The 20542-nt window shown below is 34.5% G+C and overlaps 3 protein-coding genes across 3 annotated transcripts; all 3 read right to left on the bottom strand.

The window, feature by feature from the left end:
* Positions 1 to 1798: 1798 nt before the first annotated feature.
* On the bottom strand, positions 1799 to 2611 carry LOC104087873 (peptidyl-prolyl cis-trans isomerase-like). Its single transcript, XM_009592444.4, has one exon. The coding sequence runs from the start codon at positions 2539 to 2541 to the stop codon at positions 2023 to 2025; it is 519 nt and encodes a 172-aa protein (XP_009590739.1). The 5' UTR covers positions 2542 to 2611; the 3' UTR covers positions 1799 to 2022.
* Positions 2612 to 4922: 2311 nt separating this feature from the next.
* LOC104087876 (proline-rich protein 4-like) lies at positions 4923 to 6824 on the bottom strand. Its single transcript, XM_009592447.4, has 2 exons — positions 6456 to 6824; positions 4923 to 6053 (listed from the first exon to the last, which is right to left on the bottom strand). The coding sequence occupies exons 1-2, from the start codon at positions 6622 to 6624 to the stop codon at positions 5242 to 5244; spliced, it is 981 nt and encodes a 326-aa protein (XP_009590742.1). The 5' UTR covers positions 6625 to 6824; the 3' UTR covers positions 4923 to 5241.
* A 1024-nt stretch (positions 6825 to 7848) lies between these two features.
* Positions 7849 to 12252, bottom strand: LOC104087874 (translocon-associated protein subunit alpha-like). The gene is made up of 8 exons (XM_009592445.4): positions 12035 to 12252; positions 10924 to 11088; positions 10763 to 10813; positions 10583 to 10671; positions 9181 to 9258; positions 8845 to 9048; positions 8321 to 8398; positions 7849 to 8178 (listed from the first exon to the last, which is right to left on the bottom strand). The coding sequence occupies exons 1-8, from the start codon at positions 12096 to 12098 to the stop codon at positions 8128 to 8130; spliced, it is 780 nt and encodes a 259-aa protein (XP_009590740.1). The 5' UTR covers positions 12099 to 12252; the 3' UTR covers positions 7849 to 8127.
* Positions 12253 to 20542: the final 8290 nt, after the last annotated feature.

Raw genomic sequence — 20542 nt, forward strand, 5'->3', positions numbered from 1 at the left:
AATTTCGCAGGTGCGGGACCGCAGATGCGGTTGAAGGCTTGCAGAAGCAAGATCTCTGGCAGAAAAATGGCTAAGTGTGAGGGTTTGATCTCATTCTTCATTTTTTGACTTGAGAGCTCGGAATTTGGCGATTTTTTGAGGGATTTTAAGAGAAAGCTTGTGGGTAATGATTCTTACCTCTTTTATGGTTATATCTCATTAATCTATAGTTGATTCCACCCTTTAATTAAGGATTTGAGTTAGAAATTAGGTAAAAATGGTATAAACTTCCTAGACTAAATTTTTGAGATTTGGAAGGCTATTTGAGGTCGAACTTGAGAAATTCTTGTATGGTTAGACTCGTGAGAGAATGGGTGTTCGTATTTTGTGACTTTTACCCGATTCTGAGACGTGGGCCCGGGTCGACTTTTTGGGACGATTTTTTAATTTCTTGTTTTAGCTTTGATTTTATTAATTTGATTAATTTTCTTATAGTCTATTTATGGTATGCAATTGATTTGGCTAGATTTGGGCCATCCGGAGTCGGATATTCGTGGAAAAGACATTGTTACCGATTGATTGAGCTTGGTTCGAGGTAAGTGGCTTGCCTAACCTTGTGTGGGAGAGATCCCCTTAGGATTTGGTACTGTTGTGATATGTGAGCGTCGTGTACGTGAGGTGACGAGTTCGTACACTAGCTATTTGTTGAAAAATCTGATTTATTTTACTGAGTAGCGACTTGTTTCCTTTAATTTGAGTTATACCGTTTAAATGAGTATTAGTCTGTTTTTTTCATTCTAAATTGAGTTATCCCAATATGCGTAGTTATCATCTTTAGTCTAATATCGCATGTCTACGTGCTTTAACTGCTTATTTGAACTCTGTGAAGCATGCCTAGTTGATTTTCTGTTTTTTCTAGTTGAACTCTGTGAAGCATGCCTAGTTCGGGATGTACGCCCGGGCGTTTAAGGCGCGTTTTTGTAGTGAGGCGTAAGCCCAAGAGACTTTTTCAAATTAAAATAAAATTTGTTAAATAAGTCCTTCATATAATACCCAAATTCTCAAAAGTCAGCTTATAATTACTCAAAAGTTTTAAAAAGGAACTGAAATGTTTTAAATTTAAAAGTAAAGACCTTTTTTATTGATTGAAACCCTAATTTATGGTCTTTTCGAATTCTTTATCTTGTCCACTAGTGTGTTAATATCTCCCAAAAGCAACGAATATTCCATTTTGTTTTACAAATACTAAGAGAACATCATATTCTCCTTCGTAGCAGCAAGTTCAAAGTTCAAATTGCAGGTTAGTCATCCTTTTTATTCCTCCATATAAAAAAACTTTATTCTTTTCGACTCAAGTTACTTGTGTTTGTAAGTAGCGTATAATAGATTGTTTTGATTAATTTTTTGTAAGAATGAAAGCACATCTATATATATATATATATATATATATATATATATATATATATATATATATATATATATTTTCACATTCACTTTCAGTTATATTTTTATATAATTTTATATATTTATAAATATTTAATATAATTATATTATTTTATAAAATATTAAAAATTAAATACTGATTAGACTTTTGTGTTACCTAACTCGCCTTACTCCCACGCCTGTTCAAACGCTGCGATGAATCAGATTCATTTCTGCAGTGGTGGGACCCGCTCCAATAAATCACAATAACTATTCCGACTTTGCGAAAGCAGTATATCAAAAGTCACCGCATTATTTTAACAGGCGATAACTCCAATTAAAATGTCGAAAACCACAATTTAAGAAATTTGCACGAATTCGAACTTACACAGTGAAATAAACCGAGAAATCTAATCTTATTCCAATTCTAACTTGCACTGGTAGTTTTAAAAACGACCAATTACAGTAAAGACCCGACACAGTAAGCCCGAAACCCGACCCACAATAAGCTCAAAAAGGAAAAAACTGGAAAAAAAAACGAAAAACGGCAGATCAGTACGCTGCGATCACATAGTTAACTAGTTTAGATCATCATTAACATTAATTAATACGATTAATAATCTAAGAGAGTTGACCACAGTCAGCAATCACAACGGGCTTCGAGCACCTGCCGGAGCTAGATCCAACGGCCTCCACTTTCTTAATCACATCCATTCCTTCAATAACTTGACCAAACACCACGTGTTTTCCGTCGAGCCACTCGGTTTTGGCCGTACAAATGAAAAACTGCGATCCGTTAGTTCCAGGGCCAGCATTAGCCATGGAGAGAATTCCAGGTCCAGTATGCTTTTTAACGAAATTCTCGTCGGCGAATTTGGCGCCGTAGATCGATTCACCACCGGTACCGTTTCCGGCAGTGAAATCACCTCCTTGACACATAAATCCAGGGATCACACGGTGAAATGATGATCCTTTGTAGTGTAACGGCTTGCCGGACTTTCCGACGCCTTTCTCTCCGGTACAGAGTGCTCGGAAATTATCCGCCGTTTTCGGAACTACATCGTTGAACAATTCCATCACTACACGGCCCGTCGGTTGACCGCCGGTGGTAAGGTCGAAGAAAACCTTAGGATTTGCCATCTCTCTCTCTCTTCTAGAAATTTCTGTGGAATTTTTAAGCTATGCTCTCACCGTATGAATAATCTATGCATTTGAGATTAAGCTAAAAGGAGTTTATATAGGAAACTGCAAAGCGGATAATTTGTTAAAGAGATGATCTTAACCGTTAACCACGACAGGTGTCAGCATTATGAAGTGTGAATTTGACCGTGGTTAGTTTAACATTTTACCGCAGTTAGTTTAGCATATGGATCACGTGGTATATGCGTTTCTGATGCTATGGGACCAGTTAGTGGAGATAATTTCGAAGTTTCGAGTGACTCGGCCCATTTTGTGGTCCACAAAAGCCCAAGTCCATTGGAACCCGGACAGCTCTTGTTTCAGTTTGTAATTTAAGCTTTTTTCTTTTCTTGGAGTTAGGCAAAGTAGGAAACCAATTTGGACAGTCTATTGATATGGTGTATAGAATTTGTTTTTGATAATTATAATTAGGCGAAATGGCATGGGAGACCCCTATACTTGTCCAGCTTTGCATGCCGGTGTTCGTACTTACAAGTTTGCCAATCAAACCCCTTTACCATTAAAAACGTGAAAATAGAACGGGCTAGCCAGTTTTCGGACTGACAATTGAATAATAGTCAACGCTTGCAATGTCTTTGAAAAATAGCCATTATTTTGCTGCAACATGAAAAATTTCAGCATAATATACTGGAGATTGGTGCACATGTGTATGAACTTCCAGCATATTATACTGGAACTTCAGCACACAGAAAGTTCCAACATAATATACTGAAGATTGGAGCACCTGTGTGTGAACTTCCAGTATATTATGCTGGAAGTTCACATGTATAAAATTCAAACTCTAGTATATTATGCTGGAATATTTTTCGAATTTTGAATAGTGTTTTCGTTCAGATTTATCTTTACATGAAAAGTGGCTAAATTTCGATTACTTTTGAAACTGTACTATTTTTCAATTACCACTTGTAAATCTGGCTATTTTTGACCCCTTAAAAACTGAACATTTTAAACTCCGCTTCGGCCCGCTCATGGTGCGTGTTGTTTAAACGCCTCCATGTTGGCTGCCACGTCAAAAAAATAACAATGTGTAGACTCCATGTCACATGGCAGATTAAAAATAATTAAAATCAAAAATTAAAAAAAAAAATCAAACATTAATCCCCTAATCCCCTCCCCCATTGATTTCTCTCTCTCTCTCCCCCTCACGTTCTTCCTCCTTCCCATCTTGTTTCTCTCTCTTCTTGTTCTTTCTCCTCTCCTCTTCCGATTCTTCCCCTTTATATATTATAATATATTGTAAAAATAAAATTAAAAGGAATAAAGAAACGAAATCGAGGTAAAAATTAATCGAGAAATGGGAGAAGAAGTTCGGTGGTCCATTTCCATGGTTGAAGTCGTTAGGTGGCGGAGAAGAAGTTCGGTGGTCTATTTTTTGTCCAGCTCGAAAAGTGGAGGAATAATTCATTGTTTTTCTTCTTTATTTCTTTTTTTAATTGATTTTGGAAAAACATCTTGCCTTGTTTGATTTTTGAAATTTGGGGTTAAATTTTCTCAAAAAGCTCAAATATTTTAAAGTATTAATTGGTAAAAGATGCATAATTTATACGTCAAAATCCTGTATGGGTTAATTTTGAGGTGTGGTGATTTTTGAAGATCTTTCGGTTGACCATTTTTTTGGTTAGTTGGTATTTTTGATGTTTTGACAGGTTTTCCTTCTACAAAAAGGGTATATAATTGAATTTCAAAAGAGATCTGAATCATTGGCCAAAGGATCTAAATTCACGATAAAGTTTCAGATTCGAGGGAAGAAACAAACAAATAAGATAGGGGAAGGAGGGACAAAGAAGATAGGGGAAGGCGGGACAAAGAATTGGACATAAAATGTTGAAGAGAGAGAGAAAAAAACAAAGAAGAAAAGCTCGTTTTTATTCAACAATGGAGGATGAACAATCGGGAAGAACTATTGGTGCCTTTCTAATAGACCCCACGCTCCTTAAACGAGTGTATCACACGCACTTCCATAAAAAATGCCACATAGGATGAGCAGGGTTTAAAATGCTCAATTTTTAAGGGTAGAGGTGTTTGATTGGCAAACTCGTAAGTACGAACACCGGCATGACAAAACTGGACAAGTACAGGGGCCTCCCAGGCCATTCCGCCTTATAATTATAGTTTTGGGGGAAAAAATAGAATTTACAACAATAACAACAACAACGATAACAAACCCAGTGTAATCCCACAGATGGAGTCTGGGGAGGATAGTGTGTGCGCATATCTTACCTTAACTTGTTAAAGTAGAGAGGCTGATTTCGATATACCCTCAAAAAAAATAGAATTTACTATTAGAAAATAAAAACTATCAATTCATACATAGTCTGATCTCAATCCCAAACGAAATTAACATATATGAATACTCAATTCTTTCTTCAAGTTCAACTCATATCATTTTACTAGGCAAAGGCAGTCACTTAACTATTTTAATGTTTCAACATGAAAGTGGTACAACCCTACATGCTTGAGGCTGGTTCGACACATATGCATGGTGCACATGCACTTGCTGTTTCAAACTAGAATATCTATATCAGAAAATTTATTGAATAATTTGAAAATAAGTATATATGTTAAGTGGTGAACCTACTACCTTGAAATCTTGTATCCGCTTATGCCTGCTCACTGAAGAGGAAATATTATAAAGCCTTCCTATGGGTGAGGAATAGGAGGCAGTGGTGGGAACAATGGGTGGTGGAAGTACTTTGGAGGAATCTTAGGAAAAGGAGGAAGCTTGGAATGAATTGGGACTTTAGGAAATAGGGGTGGACATGGTTTTTTATAGAATGGTGGAATTGGTTTGTATATTGGAACTGGTGGAGGCAGAGGCTTTACTGGTTTGTATATTGGAACTGGAGGTGGAATAAATGGCTTTGGTTTGGGCTTGTAAATGGGAACTGTAGGTGGTTTAATTACTGGTGGCTTTGGTTTTGACTTTGGTTTGTAAATAGGAACTGAAGGAGGTTTCACTACTGGTGGCTTTGGTTTTGGTTTGTAAATAGGAATTGAAGGTGGAAATGGCTTCTTGTAAATGGGAGGGAAAGGTTTCTTATGAATAGGAGGTAGAGGTAAATACATCTTAGGGAAATGTTTCTTTTTCCAAGAATGAATCTTGGGAAAAGGTGGCAACTTTGGCAATGGTGGATACTTGTAGTGTGGCCATAAGAAAGCAGAAGTGCACAAGGCTGTAGAGAACTTTAGATTTCCAGCTGGTTTTAATGTGTGTTTCTCATCATTTTTAGATTTGATGACAACAACTTTTGAGGATTCTATGCCATTGTGTGCTGGACATGGTGCAGCTGATGCACTATGGAGTTGCGCATAGCAATCTTCTTTCAATTTGCCGTCTTTCACCATCTTCTGAGGAAGTGACACCACGAACTTGCCATCTTTGTTAAGTTTTCCTTCTCCCATTGTTTTGATTTCTCCATTTTCAACCTTGCAGTCGATGGTTACACGAAGCCCTGAAAGCAAAAGTTGTTATAACTAGAGGCAATGCTAGAATTTTAAACCATGAACATGGAAGACTACTCATCCATTAATATAAAAGTGACAATGGGTGCACTTTTTTATTAATGTACATCTTTTCAAAATTATTCAATTAAAGTGGAGCTTTGACGCAATGGTAAGAGTTGTTGTCGTGTGACCACGAGGTCACCAGTTCAAGCAGTGGAAATATAATAGCCTCTTGCATAGCGGTAGCTTATTGTGCCAAGCTGCCTTATTCAATGGTACAATAACGAGAGCCTCAAAACAATGATGCAAATGCACTCACTGTTTTGATGATGCATCTGCTATATATGGTTATAGACATTATGCTTCTGAAAAGTGTTTTGCAAATCAAGATATAAAATGGAAGTACATACCTGAAAAGGCATGAGAGGTCTTTATGTTACTTTCTTTGCAATCAGCACATTCTCCAATTCCGACAACCTGGATTGTCTTGTCATCAGCATAGCAGAAAGTCACAGCAAACAGTAACAAAGAGACAGAGAATCCAACAAGGACTCTGCCACAAAGGGACTGAAGCCCCATTGAGCACAATGCCAAATAGCTGAGGGTACTATTAACTCTACTTTGTTAAAATGTGAAATTTGTTGGTATTCTTGAGTATGCTTGTCTGAAGTGAGTAAAGGGTATATATATAGTATTTAAAATGATAGATTTTTATGAGTTACACCAACACATAGTTAAGGACCTCACATAACCTTAGCTTGACTTATGTTGGAACAATTGAAAAATGTATTAAGATTCAACTAATATTTATGGTGGCTAGCATAGCATAGCATAGCTGTTTGATCAAAGGCCATTAACTGCACATCTACTCTTTTCTATCTGTAAACCTATTTAGCGGCTTTCATTTATGTCAATCCTGCTAAAATCTGGAGTTAAATGTGAACTTTTGACTACTTTCAACATCTTCAGTGATAGTATAATTGACATTGGAGGTGTTCAAGAAAAACTGGAAAATCGGATAGCATCAGACTTCCAATTAGAAAGATTAAAAAGGAGAAAAAAGATGTGCCTGAATTTGAACTCACAACTTTCTAAATGGATGAAACTCTCAGCACTAAAACTAAGTCATACGAAGAAATTTACATGTAATTACTTAATAAGTAACCTGATTGTGTAAATATCTTTATATCGCCAGTGCATGTAACTTAAATTCTTGCTTTAATAGCATTTTACGCTCGCCAAAATATTTATTGTAAATCCTCCTGCAGCCTGTAGAAACTTACACTAGCTCTCATAATACTTCTACTATAATATGATTTGACTCGATCATCAGTTTTTTACCTAATCAATAGACAAATATCGTCTAGCGAGATAGAGTTAGGTTCATAAACTTTATCATGTGAGTACATGTTTTTGTTCTTTGTTTGATTTTTCTACACTAGTGATATTTATCTTACATCTTGGCTAATTAAGTGGCAAAAACTGCAGGTAAAGTTGTTTATTCATTGCCGATTTGGAAGCCCTGAAAACGATGTTTCAACTAATTAAGTATGCATTTACTGGAATTCCATCTCCCACATGCAAGCAATATACAGACCAATGTATAACATTGCAAGATAAGTCCGAAGATACACCTCTATTGTCACTTGTTCAAACGCACGAAACTCAATCCAAGTGTGTCAAAGGAAAATGTAGATTGATTTTGAAACTTAGGAATTAGTACTTTCTTGTTTGCTGACAAGTATGTTTACTGACTTTTCTTCTTTCCGCTAAAGATTTTAACAAGCTAAGGAGATTTCCAACTCAAACAAAGACCATAAGAATGGCCAATCCATCTACCAAGAAAATAATAAACTTGTAGAATGTGTTGAGACAAAATTGTCTTGACCACCTCCAACTACCAGTCAGTTTGGCACTAAAAAGACAAAGGCTGATAGGTTTTTCCTCATGCTACAACAGAGAAGAAGCTCTATCACTTCTAATTCTTAAACCTATTGCACGTTTTTAACTGTGCGTAAATCCAGTCTAACTGGGGAATTTAGCCTCCACATACTGCTTGGGACATCAGAAACATCAAGTCATTCACTTCTTCTTCTTCGACTTGTTGGAAAGCGATTGAGTATATGCAGTTCCCTACATAAAAGACACAAGAAGTAAGGCAAAAACTCCTAATACCCAAGTCCAAACATAAAAAGAAATCATTTCAACATGATTCTAAAAAATTAGAAGACCAAATATTCTAGAAAATACTCCCAACAGTTGAGAAACCACAAACCTCAAGCCACTCATCCATGGATGCATCTGTTGTTGCAGTTCCAACTTCAACCTTTGCCTTTGGTGCTCTCTTAGTTTTCTATACATACATCCAAGAACAAAAGAAACCGTTAGAAGGGAAAAGGACCAACGGAAGTGCAATATAAACTTATCTCACTGAACAGACATTTACAAAAAGACTGTCTGGGCCCTATAGGTAAACTCCTCATACATTAATATGCAGAACTTTTTCTTAGCTCTGCTGCTCGACATAACATTTTGCGCTCTTACAGTGACACCATTATATGTACGGATATGTCTCGCTATCTCCACTGTATCAAGTCTCAGCCGATACCAGATTCTAAAGATTGCTGACAGTGATGTATATCCACCATGTCAACAGAATAGTAGCGTAAGAGCTAAAAATGATAACCCTAATTACAAACCATTGAGGCCCTTCTATGAAACAATCCACCCAGTATTCTGACGCACTAGCAAATATTCTTCTGCTTTTGCAAGGTGCATACAAAGAGCATATGTAATCACCTTTGAGAGATTTTGTATCTGACCACGTATCCAGAATCCAAGAAGGCCAAGGAGGGCAATTCCAAGACAAAACAAGAAAACAGACTCAACACTGAGAAGACCACCAGGCTCAGTCACTTCAATAGTGCCGTTGTAGAATGTACTTTGATAAGGGTTCTGGTCTATCTCATAAACAATAGTGCCAACTAGATCAAAACTTCCAGGCTGCAACATTAAGAAAGAAAAGGTATTCAGCCTAGGAAACTAACAGCGGCATTCAAGTGCAAGCAAATAAAGTATGAAAAAAAGCAGATAGTAAAAGATAAAGGCAGTACAAGTGCTTGGAAGACAACCAACCTGCATAAATTTGCTGACAGCAAATATATATGGGAAAGTTGCCTGGGCTGAAGGTGGAACTGTTGCATTGTTAAAAGCCTAGGAAATGGACCAAGATACAGAATTAGCCAAGTCCCTAACCCAAATCACAGTATAATAGCATGAACATAGAAGCCTCATTTGAATAGGAACTCCTAATTAACAATGAAAGATCGCCAAAGTATTTTCATCCCATAGAGAATAATCACTGCCCTTGTGACAAATAAAAAATTTTACTTTACTCTTAAAATGATATCTTTTTCTTACCATTAAATCTAAAATTATATCCTAGGATCAGTCATGCGGAAACTTTACAATATATATATATGAGCTTCATGCTATGTGGAAATTAATATAAAATGAGAAAAAACATATGTTTCATTTGTAAGAAGAATAAGTTCTGTATGCCTTGTGCATGCAAATGTTTTCTCAGGTCAACTGGAAGCTAAACGGCTACTAACCTTAGGGGTCGTTTGGTACGTGGTCTAAATTATCTCGGGATTATAATCCCTGGACTAATTCATCCCACATGGGAGGTGGTATAAAATAATCCCTAGTTTAATGGGATAAGGTGGATAAAATGGGATATCCAGTATTAAGTCCGGGATTTATACTCTGTTTGGTTGGCGGTATAAATTTATCCCAGGATAAATTTATACCGCCAACCAAACATGGTATAAATTTAATCCCACACCTTATACCACCTTATCCCGCGTACCAAACGACCCCTTAAGGTTAAAAGTCCACATGTAGAACAAGGACGGCTCAATAAATATGGAGGCCTAAAGCAAAAATTCAATGAGAGGCCTTTTTTTATATAAAAGAAAAAATTCATATATAATTTCATTTAAATTCTGTATTTCTAGTTTTTCATATGCAAAGTTATTAATAATTTTATCTAATCCATTTAATTTCTCTTGAGATATACACGTTGTGGGACTGTATTAAAGTTTTAACCTTTTTTTGAGTTATGAATTAATAATCGAATCCTTTCTCAATTTATGGTCTAGAGAGTGATTCCCAAAAAGATATTTTTTCTCAATTTATGATCAACAATTTAATCCTACTTTTTTACTATGAAAATTTGTACTTTCTAATTTAAAGCACTAAATATTCTTCTAAAAATAAATTAATATATAACCTATTAGAAAAATTTGGGGCCCCAAAAATTACGAGGCCCAAAGCAGCTACTTTAACAGCCTTACCCTTGGGCCGGCACTGATGTAGAAACCTCAAATAAGATTGAAAATTACCAGAAGAATTCAGAACTAAGTGAATATGAGAATATGTAAAGTCCAGCTTAAAGGGCATAATAAATCACAAATCTTATGGAAGGAGGAGAGTGCAGCCTGATTTCTACAAAAGAAATAAGCCAACCAATTACCTGTACAGACAGATTTTGAACCAAATAACGATGATCAAAAGGAAGGTGAACACTGGCTTGGATTGCAATGATATTCAGGCTTGAATCCCCTGTTTTAGGCGCCCAAAATAGGGAAATGAATCACTGAAAATTAAGCACTTGAAGGGGGAGAAGAAAATACACCAAAGCACATAAAATTACCATCATTTTTCATTCCAACTAACAGCTCACTTTCCTCGCCAGCTGCCACCGCTGCGAAGAAGAAACGTGATTTAGAGATGCAGTTCTAAAACAGTTACTAACCATTTAAGCAAAACAAGGAACAAACAATAAAAATGCAAAGCAGAATTGAAATTACTTACACTTGGAGGGGTTTTTAGGGAAAACACAAATTGTCTCAATCCCGGGTGCGGGACTAAAACTGTCACTGCCAAAATCATGCACATCATCACCAACAATTCCAAGATCCCCTCCTTCTCCACTGCCTTCAACCACTTCCGTTTCAGGGTCGGATTGACATCTAGCAACTAAGGAGAAAAATCAACACCATATAAAACCAAAATGAAATTCAGGAAATAATAGTTCGAAATCTAAACAGAAACTCCGTAATAATCAACTCCAACAGCAAACAGCCCAATAAACATCAATAACAAACAGCGCAACAATCCCAAAGAAAGTTGTGGTCGGCTACACAAATCCTTTGTAACCATTCCATTCTATTCAGGCCCAAAAGCTTAGAAGATAACTGAAACCTGAAAATCAAGTAAATGGACTACTATACTTTACCTTTCTCGTAAAAAAAAGTAAACTAACTACTTACCACCACATCCAAGATTCTGGATCCAAGATTTGAACTTTATGAGTTTAGTATGCAACTGAACCCACTAATGAGTTACTGGGTTCGAAATTCAATATTTGTACATATTTGATAGATTCCTTAACACGTATTAGGTATGAGCCAAAGCAATTGGGTTTAGCTGAACCCATAGATTATACTACACATCCGCCCCTAACATTAAGTAGGATCGATGCAAGGATCAACAGTTCTTTTCCATGTTATTATATCAAATGAGATTATAACAAGAGATTACCAAGTCGAAGACATTTAATTTAACTAGCAAATTACACTATTGCCACCCAGAACACAATTCGAATTCTACTTATTATTCCAGAAGACTAAATTCTGCTAAGATTATTAAATAAACATCCTAAGCATTCACTAATCTTCAATAAGGGCAGATTTACTCATTGAAAACAAATCACATCCCACAGACACACACACACACACACACAACTTTGAAGAGATATAAGAAATTTCGATGGCATCGAATTGAATCTCACTATACAAGATCGCACAAAAGATTACTAAATAAAGCTAGAAAAACACGGTAATTATTCTGTTGCACGAGCATTTGCATGTCGGAACAATTGTATAATTAAGGAAAGAGAGAGATCTGGATCTGAGAAACGAACCTTGAAGAAATGGTGAAGAAAAGAGAAGGAGAGCTAGGAGGATCCACGGAACCCTAATTGTCATTTTGTGAATTCGAAAAGAGAAGAATTAACAGAAATGTAAAACTGAGCTAAGAGAGAAATAGCCCAGCAGAAACAGTAGCAGTTTCTTTGTCAAAACTGGGAGTGAACAGAGGGATATCCAAAGAAAACTCGAGCCAATACGCGGGCCCAATTTCACGATCCCACTTATTTTTTGGGCTTTTATTGGATTAACCGCAAGTGAAAATAAGCATTAGCCCGTTTTCGGACTGGTAATTGAAAAATAATCTAACATTTGCAAAGTCAGTAAAAATATCTACTATTTTGCTTCAATATAAAAAGTTCTACCATAATATACTGAAAATTGATGCACTTATGTATGAACTTACACTCCAGCATACAGAAAGTTACAGCATAATATACTGGAGATTGAAGCAACTGTGTATGAACTTCTAGCATATTATGTTGGACCAATATATTATGCTGGAATATTTTTCGGATTTTAAACAGTGTTTTCGCTCAGATTTATCTTTACATGAAAAGTGACTAAATTTCGATTATTTTTGAAGATGTGGCTATTTTTCAATTACCACTTGTAAATCTGATTATTTTTCAATTTCACCCTAACATTACTCGTATAAAAATTATGCGACTGACTTTAATATATTTTCTCATTTAAAAAAATAAAACATGAACAAATTTGGTAGTATATTTCATTCATTTTTGCTATCTCCTTCTCCTTTTCCATTCATTTTTGTTCCATATTTAATCCCTCGTCTCAATTTACCATTAGATTTCAATCATCATCTCCCATTTAGGGAATAAATTTTACGTGTAAGTTCTCGCACAATAAGATAAGTAACAGTTCTTGTAAACATAACATAATGCTATCGAAGATTAAATCTTTTTTATAGCTGTGAATTTACAAAATCTCATCAAATAACTTGTGATTTACATTTTTCCAATAAAAGCAATGGACGATCTACAGACTCCGGCCATTGAATATTAATCATGGGTTCGAAACCAAAGGCGTATCCAGAATTTTAATAGTATAGGTGCACTATTTGAAAGTAATGAAGGATTTGTCGTCCTCTAGACTTCCGGAGCTATTTGTGAACTCACGGATGGCCAAGTAGTACTAGAACTTGGCTCACCATTTTTCGGCTTGGTGAGAAATATATCTATTTTAATATTAAGGATTATCGTTCCTACAAAGTTAAACGTTTACACTTTTATTCAATCTATCTTAATTCAAATAGAATAGTATAATTCAAATCACATAGTAATTGGATTTAAGGGACACAAAGCAATCGATTACTACATTAGATCAGTTTTCTCATTCATTGCCTTCATAGTATGATTCTTTTTTTGATTGTTAGTAATTACTTTATTTTTAGAGAATTCTTAGCAGAAGTTCAAACTCTAGTTCTTAGCAGAGTTCAATCTTATGTTATCCTGGGCCAAAATTTATATTATATTAAAAGCACGAAGGCCCTTAGCGAAATGTCGTTCGCCTTTTTTATCCTTAAAAAATATAATTCACACCGGATAGAATAGTCATTTTATTAATTTTCTAATATTTAGTATTTTGAAATCAACTACACTTTATTTATTATAGTAGGAAATCTCAATATTTAGGACATTTAAATCAACAAAAAAAATCCTTTTATAATTCAAAATCCTAATATTTAGGACCAAATATAACAACTAATTTTGACGTTAAACTACGCTTTAGGAATTCAAATTTTCAATGTTTTAATATCTAACCACTAAACATTATATTTGTATTCAAGACATTAAAGTCAAAAAATGAAGAACTGCTATTACTTTTTAATTTGAAGAAAAGAAATACTATATTGGTTCTTTCATTTTTTTTGATCCAGTACTATTGATTATTCTAAAAGTAAAGTTAGACATGGAATTAGAGTTAAAATAAGCCAATATACAATTAATATGAAGAATTAATTTCTGCTCACTTTGTCTCAAATTATTTATCATAGTGTCTAAAAATAGATGTTTCAATTATCTATCATTTTAGAAGTTTAAGATATAATTAATTATTTTTTCCAATTTATCCTTAGTAGTAATTATTCTTGAAGATGGAGATGACACATGAATAAAGTAAATGTTCAATGAAGAGAGATTATATTAAAGACATAAATAAGGGTAAATAGTCAAAAAATTATTCTAATTAATATTTTCTTTAAAGACATGTAAAAGAGAAATACAACAAATAATTTAAGACGGATGAAATATTTATTAGTAATCAAGACTCAAGAGCCTTTAAATAGGTAGAAATATGATGAATTATTAGTGTTATGAAACATTTAGTTTAACAACAAAAACATAACTTTAACCAAATAAATAATTGGTCAATGTTAAAAATCTCATCAATTGGTAAATGTTACAATTACGGATTATTAGTAGAAAAGTTTTAGTAATCAATAAAGTCACAAAGTTTACTAGAAAAATTAATTAAGTTTTGGTTGGTGGAATTGTATTTTCTAAAAGTTGAAGGCATCAAATTTTATTGGTATTTGTCCTAAAAAAAATAGAAAAAAAAAAATTTAACTCACAAAATTAAAACTCTGTATTAAAATTATTCAAAGTCGCAAGCCGATCTATATTTTTCTAAATACAAGAGGACTAAAAATAAATAACATTGGATCTTTGATTAATATTAATTACTATATATATATTGTTTTCGTCAACAACTAAAAAATATACATGAATATATCTATTTATCTCTCTCTCTCTCTCTCTCTCTCTCTATATATATATATATATATATATATATATCTTTTTTAATAAGAAAAATATGTTATGTGAATTGAAATAGAGGAAATAATATTTATATAAAATTTAACACTCACTGATATATAATTATATATACACGCGCAAAGTGCGTACTCTAAAGTTAGTACTAATAATTAGTCAAAAATTAAGTTCACATAGCCCATACTTAACTAAGTTCGATCAAGCATTTTCTCAAACATAATATGTGGGCAAATCAATACTGCCAATATTCAAGACTTTAAAGTCATAGCTCTCCCAAATTCTCCCAAAAAATAGCATTCAACAGCTCAATCTTAGAAATAAATAATAATAATCACCAACAACAAGACAAAATCTTGGCAAGAGATTCAAACATTGAACAGAAAGGAAAAAGAGAATTCGGAAAATTGCAAGAGGAGAAGAAAGTTCAGCGAGTAAATTAAAATACATAGCAAGAAGAGAGACAGGGTAGTTGCATACCTGAGAAACTAAAAGCAGAGAGCAATGAGAAGAAATTGCGCTCTTGATTCTTGAAAAATTCACTGAGTGCGAAGAGATATGGAGTATTTAGAAAGAGAATAGTTGTAAAAAGGAAAGAAAAGGATAGTAAAAAGGGACGTGGGGATGGGGTGTTAGTGTTTTAGGGATCTTAGGCCGACTACTTTAGTAGAGCAACACCTAAAAAAGTTGATTCCTACCCCTTACCCTTTCTTTCAATGTTGCCAATTACCATAATACTAATGTACCCTCGTGTCCCTATAGCATAAAGGCATTCGAGCCGCGTCTAAACTAAATGTTGGGCAAGGGCCCGTACTCTCTCTTCTGTGGATACGCTATCCCTTCCGGCTATGGTATGGGGAAGGGGAGGTGAGATCTACTCATTGATTTTATATTAGATGAGCGGCCGTACTATGATCGTTCGGGAGACATGGGCCCACGCGCTACACACAAGAATGAATTGTTATGCGGTCGGTAAAAGAAAAAAATAGAAAAATTTAATTAAAAATAAGTATACGGGGATGGGGTTCGAACTCTGGATGTGGGAGACAAAAGGGGCACTCAATCACCAATACACCAAAATAGTCAACTGAGCATGGATGGTCACCAATATATTTATGCATATAACTGAAAATTGTGTATTGTATATACATAGACTAGGAAAGAGAGCATGGGTGCATGTACTCCACCCCTCCACATAAATCCGTCCCCGTTCGAAACATAATAATTAAGGATCCATTCAACGCAAACTAGTTAAGCTTAAACAAAATATGATTAAAAGAGGTTAAGTTATATGTATTGGCGGTGTATAAAATATTTATACAATCAAATCACTTATTAGGTAATTACAATTAAATCTCTTGATACTTCATTGATAATTTGATAAAAATGATAACTAACATACTATTATAAATTAAAATTTATTAATAGTATAAAAATTATTAACTTAAATATTATCTTCCATGGAAATTTTACCGGTCTCTTGGTCACTACTATTACTTAGCTGGAGTTTCCTTTCTTTACTGTTAAATATGTAATAAAGATATTGTCTTTGTTATTGATCACGCCCAACTCTAGTCCTAAAAAGGATAAGCGGTCGCTGCAAATATAATCCGGTCTAAGAGTCTGGAGTCGAATCTCACAGAGAACTAAGGTTTAGCTACAACCATTCACTATCACTTAGAAGACAAGCTCAAACAATTCCTAAGTTAGAAATATTAAGATTCTTATGTTTAACTAATTAACTAACAAATTAAAGTAATAAATTAAAAGCTGAAGATACTAAGGGTTGGAGACAAAATTAAGGAGGCGTAGAGTTATGATTTTCCCAATTGTCAAAATCTTTCCCGCTACGTCTCCTACAATTTCGCCTAAGTATTCTCTACTGATCATGAGCACTCGACTTATCGTAATTCTCTCTCGAGCAACTACAATAATGTAATAGTCATATTCTCTCGAATTATGTTAGCTCGCACTTTTTCACCGCTCACTATAATCACGTCAAAACTTCGTTATCTCTAATCCCTCTTTTAAACCTGCCGTATTGATTTCTCATATACCTTAGGAGTGACGTTGTTCAACAATCACCTAAATATATATCCCTTCCCAAGCAATACATAATAAATAGGCACAGTCAATCGATGGCCATTCAATCAACTGAAATAAGCAAGTAGTTGAACAATTAGATAAATTCAAAGGTAAATTATATTAAAACATAACAAGAATTCATCCTCCAAGAGGTTCTATCAAAACTCTAGTTAAAAAATTATCTACTCATAATAGTATATAAAACTACAATACTAAAAGTCATAACCAACAATGAAAATAGGAAGAAGGAGGAGAAAACTCGTGGTTAAATCTTCCTCCTTGCTCCTAGCGTGTTCTTGCCTCCAAAGGTCTTGTTTTACCCCAAAGCAGTGTATTCCCTCTTAAAAGGACGTTTTATGATGTATTTATATCAATTAGGGCTGATGTGGGGCGTCCTTGATCTCTCCTAATTCGTTAAGAAAAAGTTGAGTCGCGTGTTGGGGTTGGTGCAACGCGCGAAACTAGGCACGCTCCCATCTATTTTTCTTCTTCTTTGTTTCTTTCGCGTGCTAGGTCCAGTGCCAACCTCCATACTCACTTTTTTTTGTTCATTCCCTAGGCCGTTTCACACCTACTTTCATGCAATGCACCAATTGTGGCACGCTCCCAGCTCTTGCCTCTCAACTTTTTTTTGCATCAAATCATCCGATTTTCATCAACTTCCATCCAAACTCATTCTTACACACAATAAACATGTAATGAGCATATTTTATGTTTATAAATATGTAATCTCTCGCGACTCACATAAGAAATAATATGCAAATATACTCAAAAACATGCATTTTTTATCAGTTATCACTACCCCACACTTAAACTCTTGCTCGTACTCGAGTAGCTTAAAATTAAGCACATCGGCAAGTAACACAATTCCAAACATACTCAAGCATCATAACAATGACAATGATTTATATCAACGCTTAGAACCCATCATAAAGGCTATTGACATCTTTCCTCATTTTTAGACCAACGCCAAGGTTACTTAAAATATTTATGTGACTCTTCTAACATCTTAGCCTCAAAAATTGACTCCAATACGTTATATACTATGACTTGCTTTTTGTGTCAACTCAAAAACCAAGTACTTTACCAATCCTTTGCAAATCACGTGCCCTCACCAGTAAACCACATAGAGAAAATAGTCCACACACTCAAATATAAGTTCACATATAGTCTAAGGACTCAACTATTGAAAGAATTTTCTCATTCTCACAAAGAAACTCTTATACCACCCAAGTTCATACCATAGGCTTGCCCGTAGTGTCAAACTCGACTAATTTAAGCTCGCAAAGTCTAGGATCAAATAGGACTTTATAGGTTGTAATGTAGGCTAAGGGACGGGTATGATATATTTTTGAAAAAATAGTGACTCACCCTCCTAATCACTTGTTATACACTACGCTTCACTTTCAAACACGTCCTTATTATGACCAGCTCAAATGCCCTGCCACACAATTGAACACGAAGAGGCCCTTTTTCTTTAAGCACATTACTATATAGATACTCACTAACCAGGATATGAGAGGTGTCATTCTTTTTTTCTTTTTTTTTTTTTTGTTTCTTTTGTGTTTTTTTTTCTCTTTTTTTTTACACTCTCCTTAATTTTGTATTTTCGGCTAGTAAGACTTTTGCCCACAAATGCACCTTGCCGGCCTTTTTATGGTTCTACTAAAAAGCTATCTAATTTTTTTCTTTACTCTTTCAGTTACTTAAGTGCTTTCGGAGGTAAAAGATGAACAAAATACAATTTAAAATAAAATAGGGGTCGACTCGTAATATGGGTGTCAAAGAAAAAGGCATACGGGGCGACTTACGGCTCGTAACTTGTCAGGTTGAACCTAAATACTATTGTTTGAGGGGTTCGTATTATCTGGACTAATAGTGCATTAGTCAGTGGCCAACTTAAATCAGAAGAGAAGAGCAGCAGTTTCTTGAAATCATACACTACGATGCATATTTTTGTCTACCTTGTCCTCGTGCTCAGTTTGTTTAAACTAAGGGAGTGACATGTTTTAAGTAACAACAATAGTTTTTACGCCTTTTTTTTTTAGACACAAACCTTTAATTTGTCCGAGAGACCGCTCTTTCGGACCGAAAATTACCGACGAAAAATTGACCAAGTTGGTTGAAATTAGTAACTTTATCGGGCAAGTTTCTAAAATCAGCTTATTTTGAAAATTATTTTTCTCAAAAGTATTTTTCAAAAAAATAATTCTGATGATAAACAGTTTATGTTTGGTTAATTAATTTGAAAAATATTTTTGAGCATTAATTTGTGTTTGATCAAACTTTTAAAAACTATTTTCAAGTGTATTTTTATTAAAAGTATTTTTCAGAAGAGTATTTTTAGAGATAAGCTATTTTTTCCTGCTTCTCAGAAATTGCTTCTATTTCTAAAAGTTTGCCAAACACCTCAATTTTTTTTAAAAAGTACTTCTGGCCAAAAAAAAATTGGCGCATATATATATATATATATATTTCTTTTTGCGTTAAATGTGTATCAGACTTTTTTCCTCAAGAAATCGGCCGACGGTCGATTTTTTATTTAAAATAAATTAAATATTATATTCATAAACAGATCAGTTTTTTCTTGCAAAAATTAAAATTAAAGAGTATAAATAAGAAAAACTAAAGTTTTAGACCAATAAACTTGAGTGATCTACTGTATGAGCCCAACCAACAATCTTGGTGATGGATAAGACTTCAGAGGCATCAATATATAAGCAGTTTACACCTCAGATCCTCAAAAACCCATTAATATCCTTTTAAGATGCTAACATACAGGTGTCGAATAGAGGAGGAAGTTGCATATATATTATCCAAAATATCCTTTGGAAAAGGAAACGTACAGGAAATAAAGCTGCCCATCAATTTGTGGCCTCAGCATAGAAAATGACATCCTTCCATTCTTTTAGTATCTCTTTTAACCTTATCCTTGATACCAGAAGCATGGACCAAAGCTACTTCCCCCTCGTGCGTGATTGGATTTCACATCCTGCTTATTTTTGCAGAATAGCTTACGTTAATTAACAAGTAATTAGCTTGGCGATTATAATTTTTTTTATATCGTTCAGGTTAGTTATGCGCACTTCAACTAATTTTACGGACTATCTGTTACTTTCCACCAACATAAATACTGGATAACTCTATCCAAAGTTTAAATACAAATAAATTTACATACAATGAGACCCTCCGAACTAAAGTAGACGACCTATTTTGAAAAGAAAATACAACATATAACATGTATGCAATACTTGTGCACAGACAACTCTCAATTAGTTCACAAGATCATGAAGTAGATAGTTATGTGCATGGAGAGGGAGAGAGGAATGATAGTTGAACTTTTTAAGGCTCAAATATTGCAATAAAGGAGTTTAAACACCATTAATTAATCTCGATATATCACACTTCCAATCGATGTATTTGAAAGTCTATGGGCGTAGTAGATGACACAAATATTAATAGAGCATCATCCCATTTTATGCTATATTGCAGCCTTATTTAGATATGAGTATACTCAGAATTCGTCCCTCGTCAACCTTGGACAAAAGGACCCTCACCTACTACAAATTTGAAAGACATTTGTACTTTGTACGTGACTTGCACACTTTCTAAACAATTGTGTATCAA

The sequence above is a fragment of the Nicotiana tomentosiformis genome, chromosome 10 (genome assembly GCF_000390325.3).
Source record: "Nicotiana tomentosiformis chromosome 10, ASM39032v3, whole genome shotgun sequence".
NCBI classification, from domain to species: Eukaryota; Viridiplantae; Streptophyta; class Magnoliopsida; order Solanales; family Solanaceae; genus Nicotiana; species Nicotiana tomentosiformis.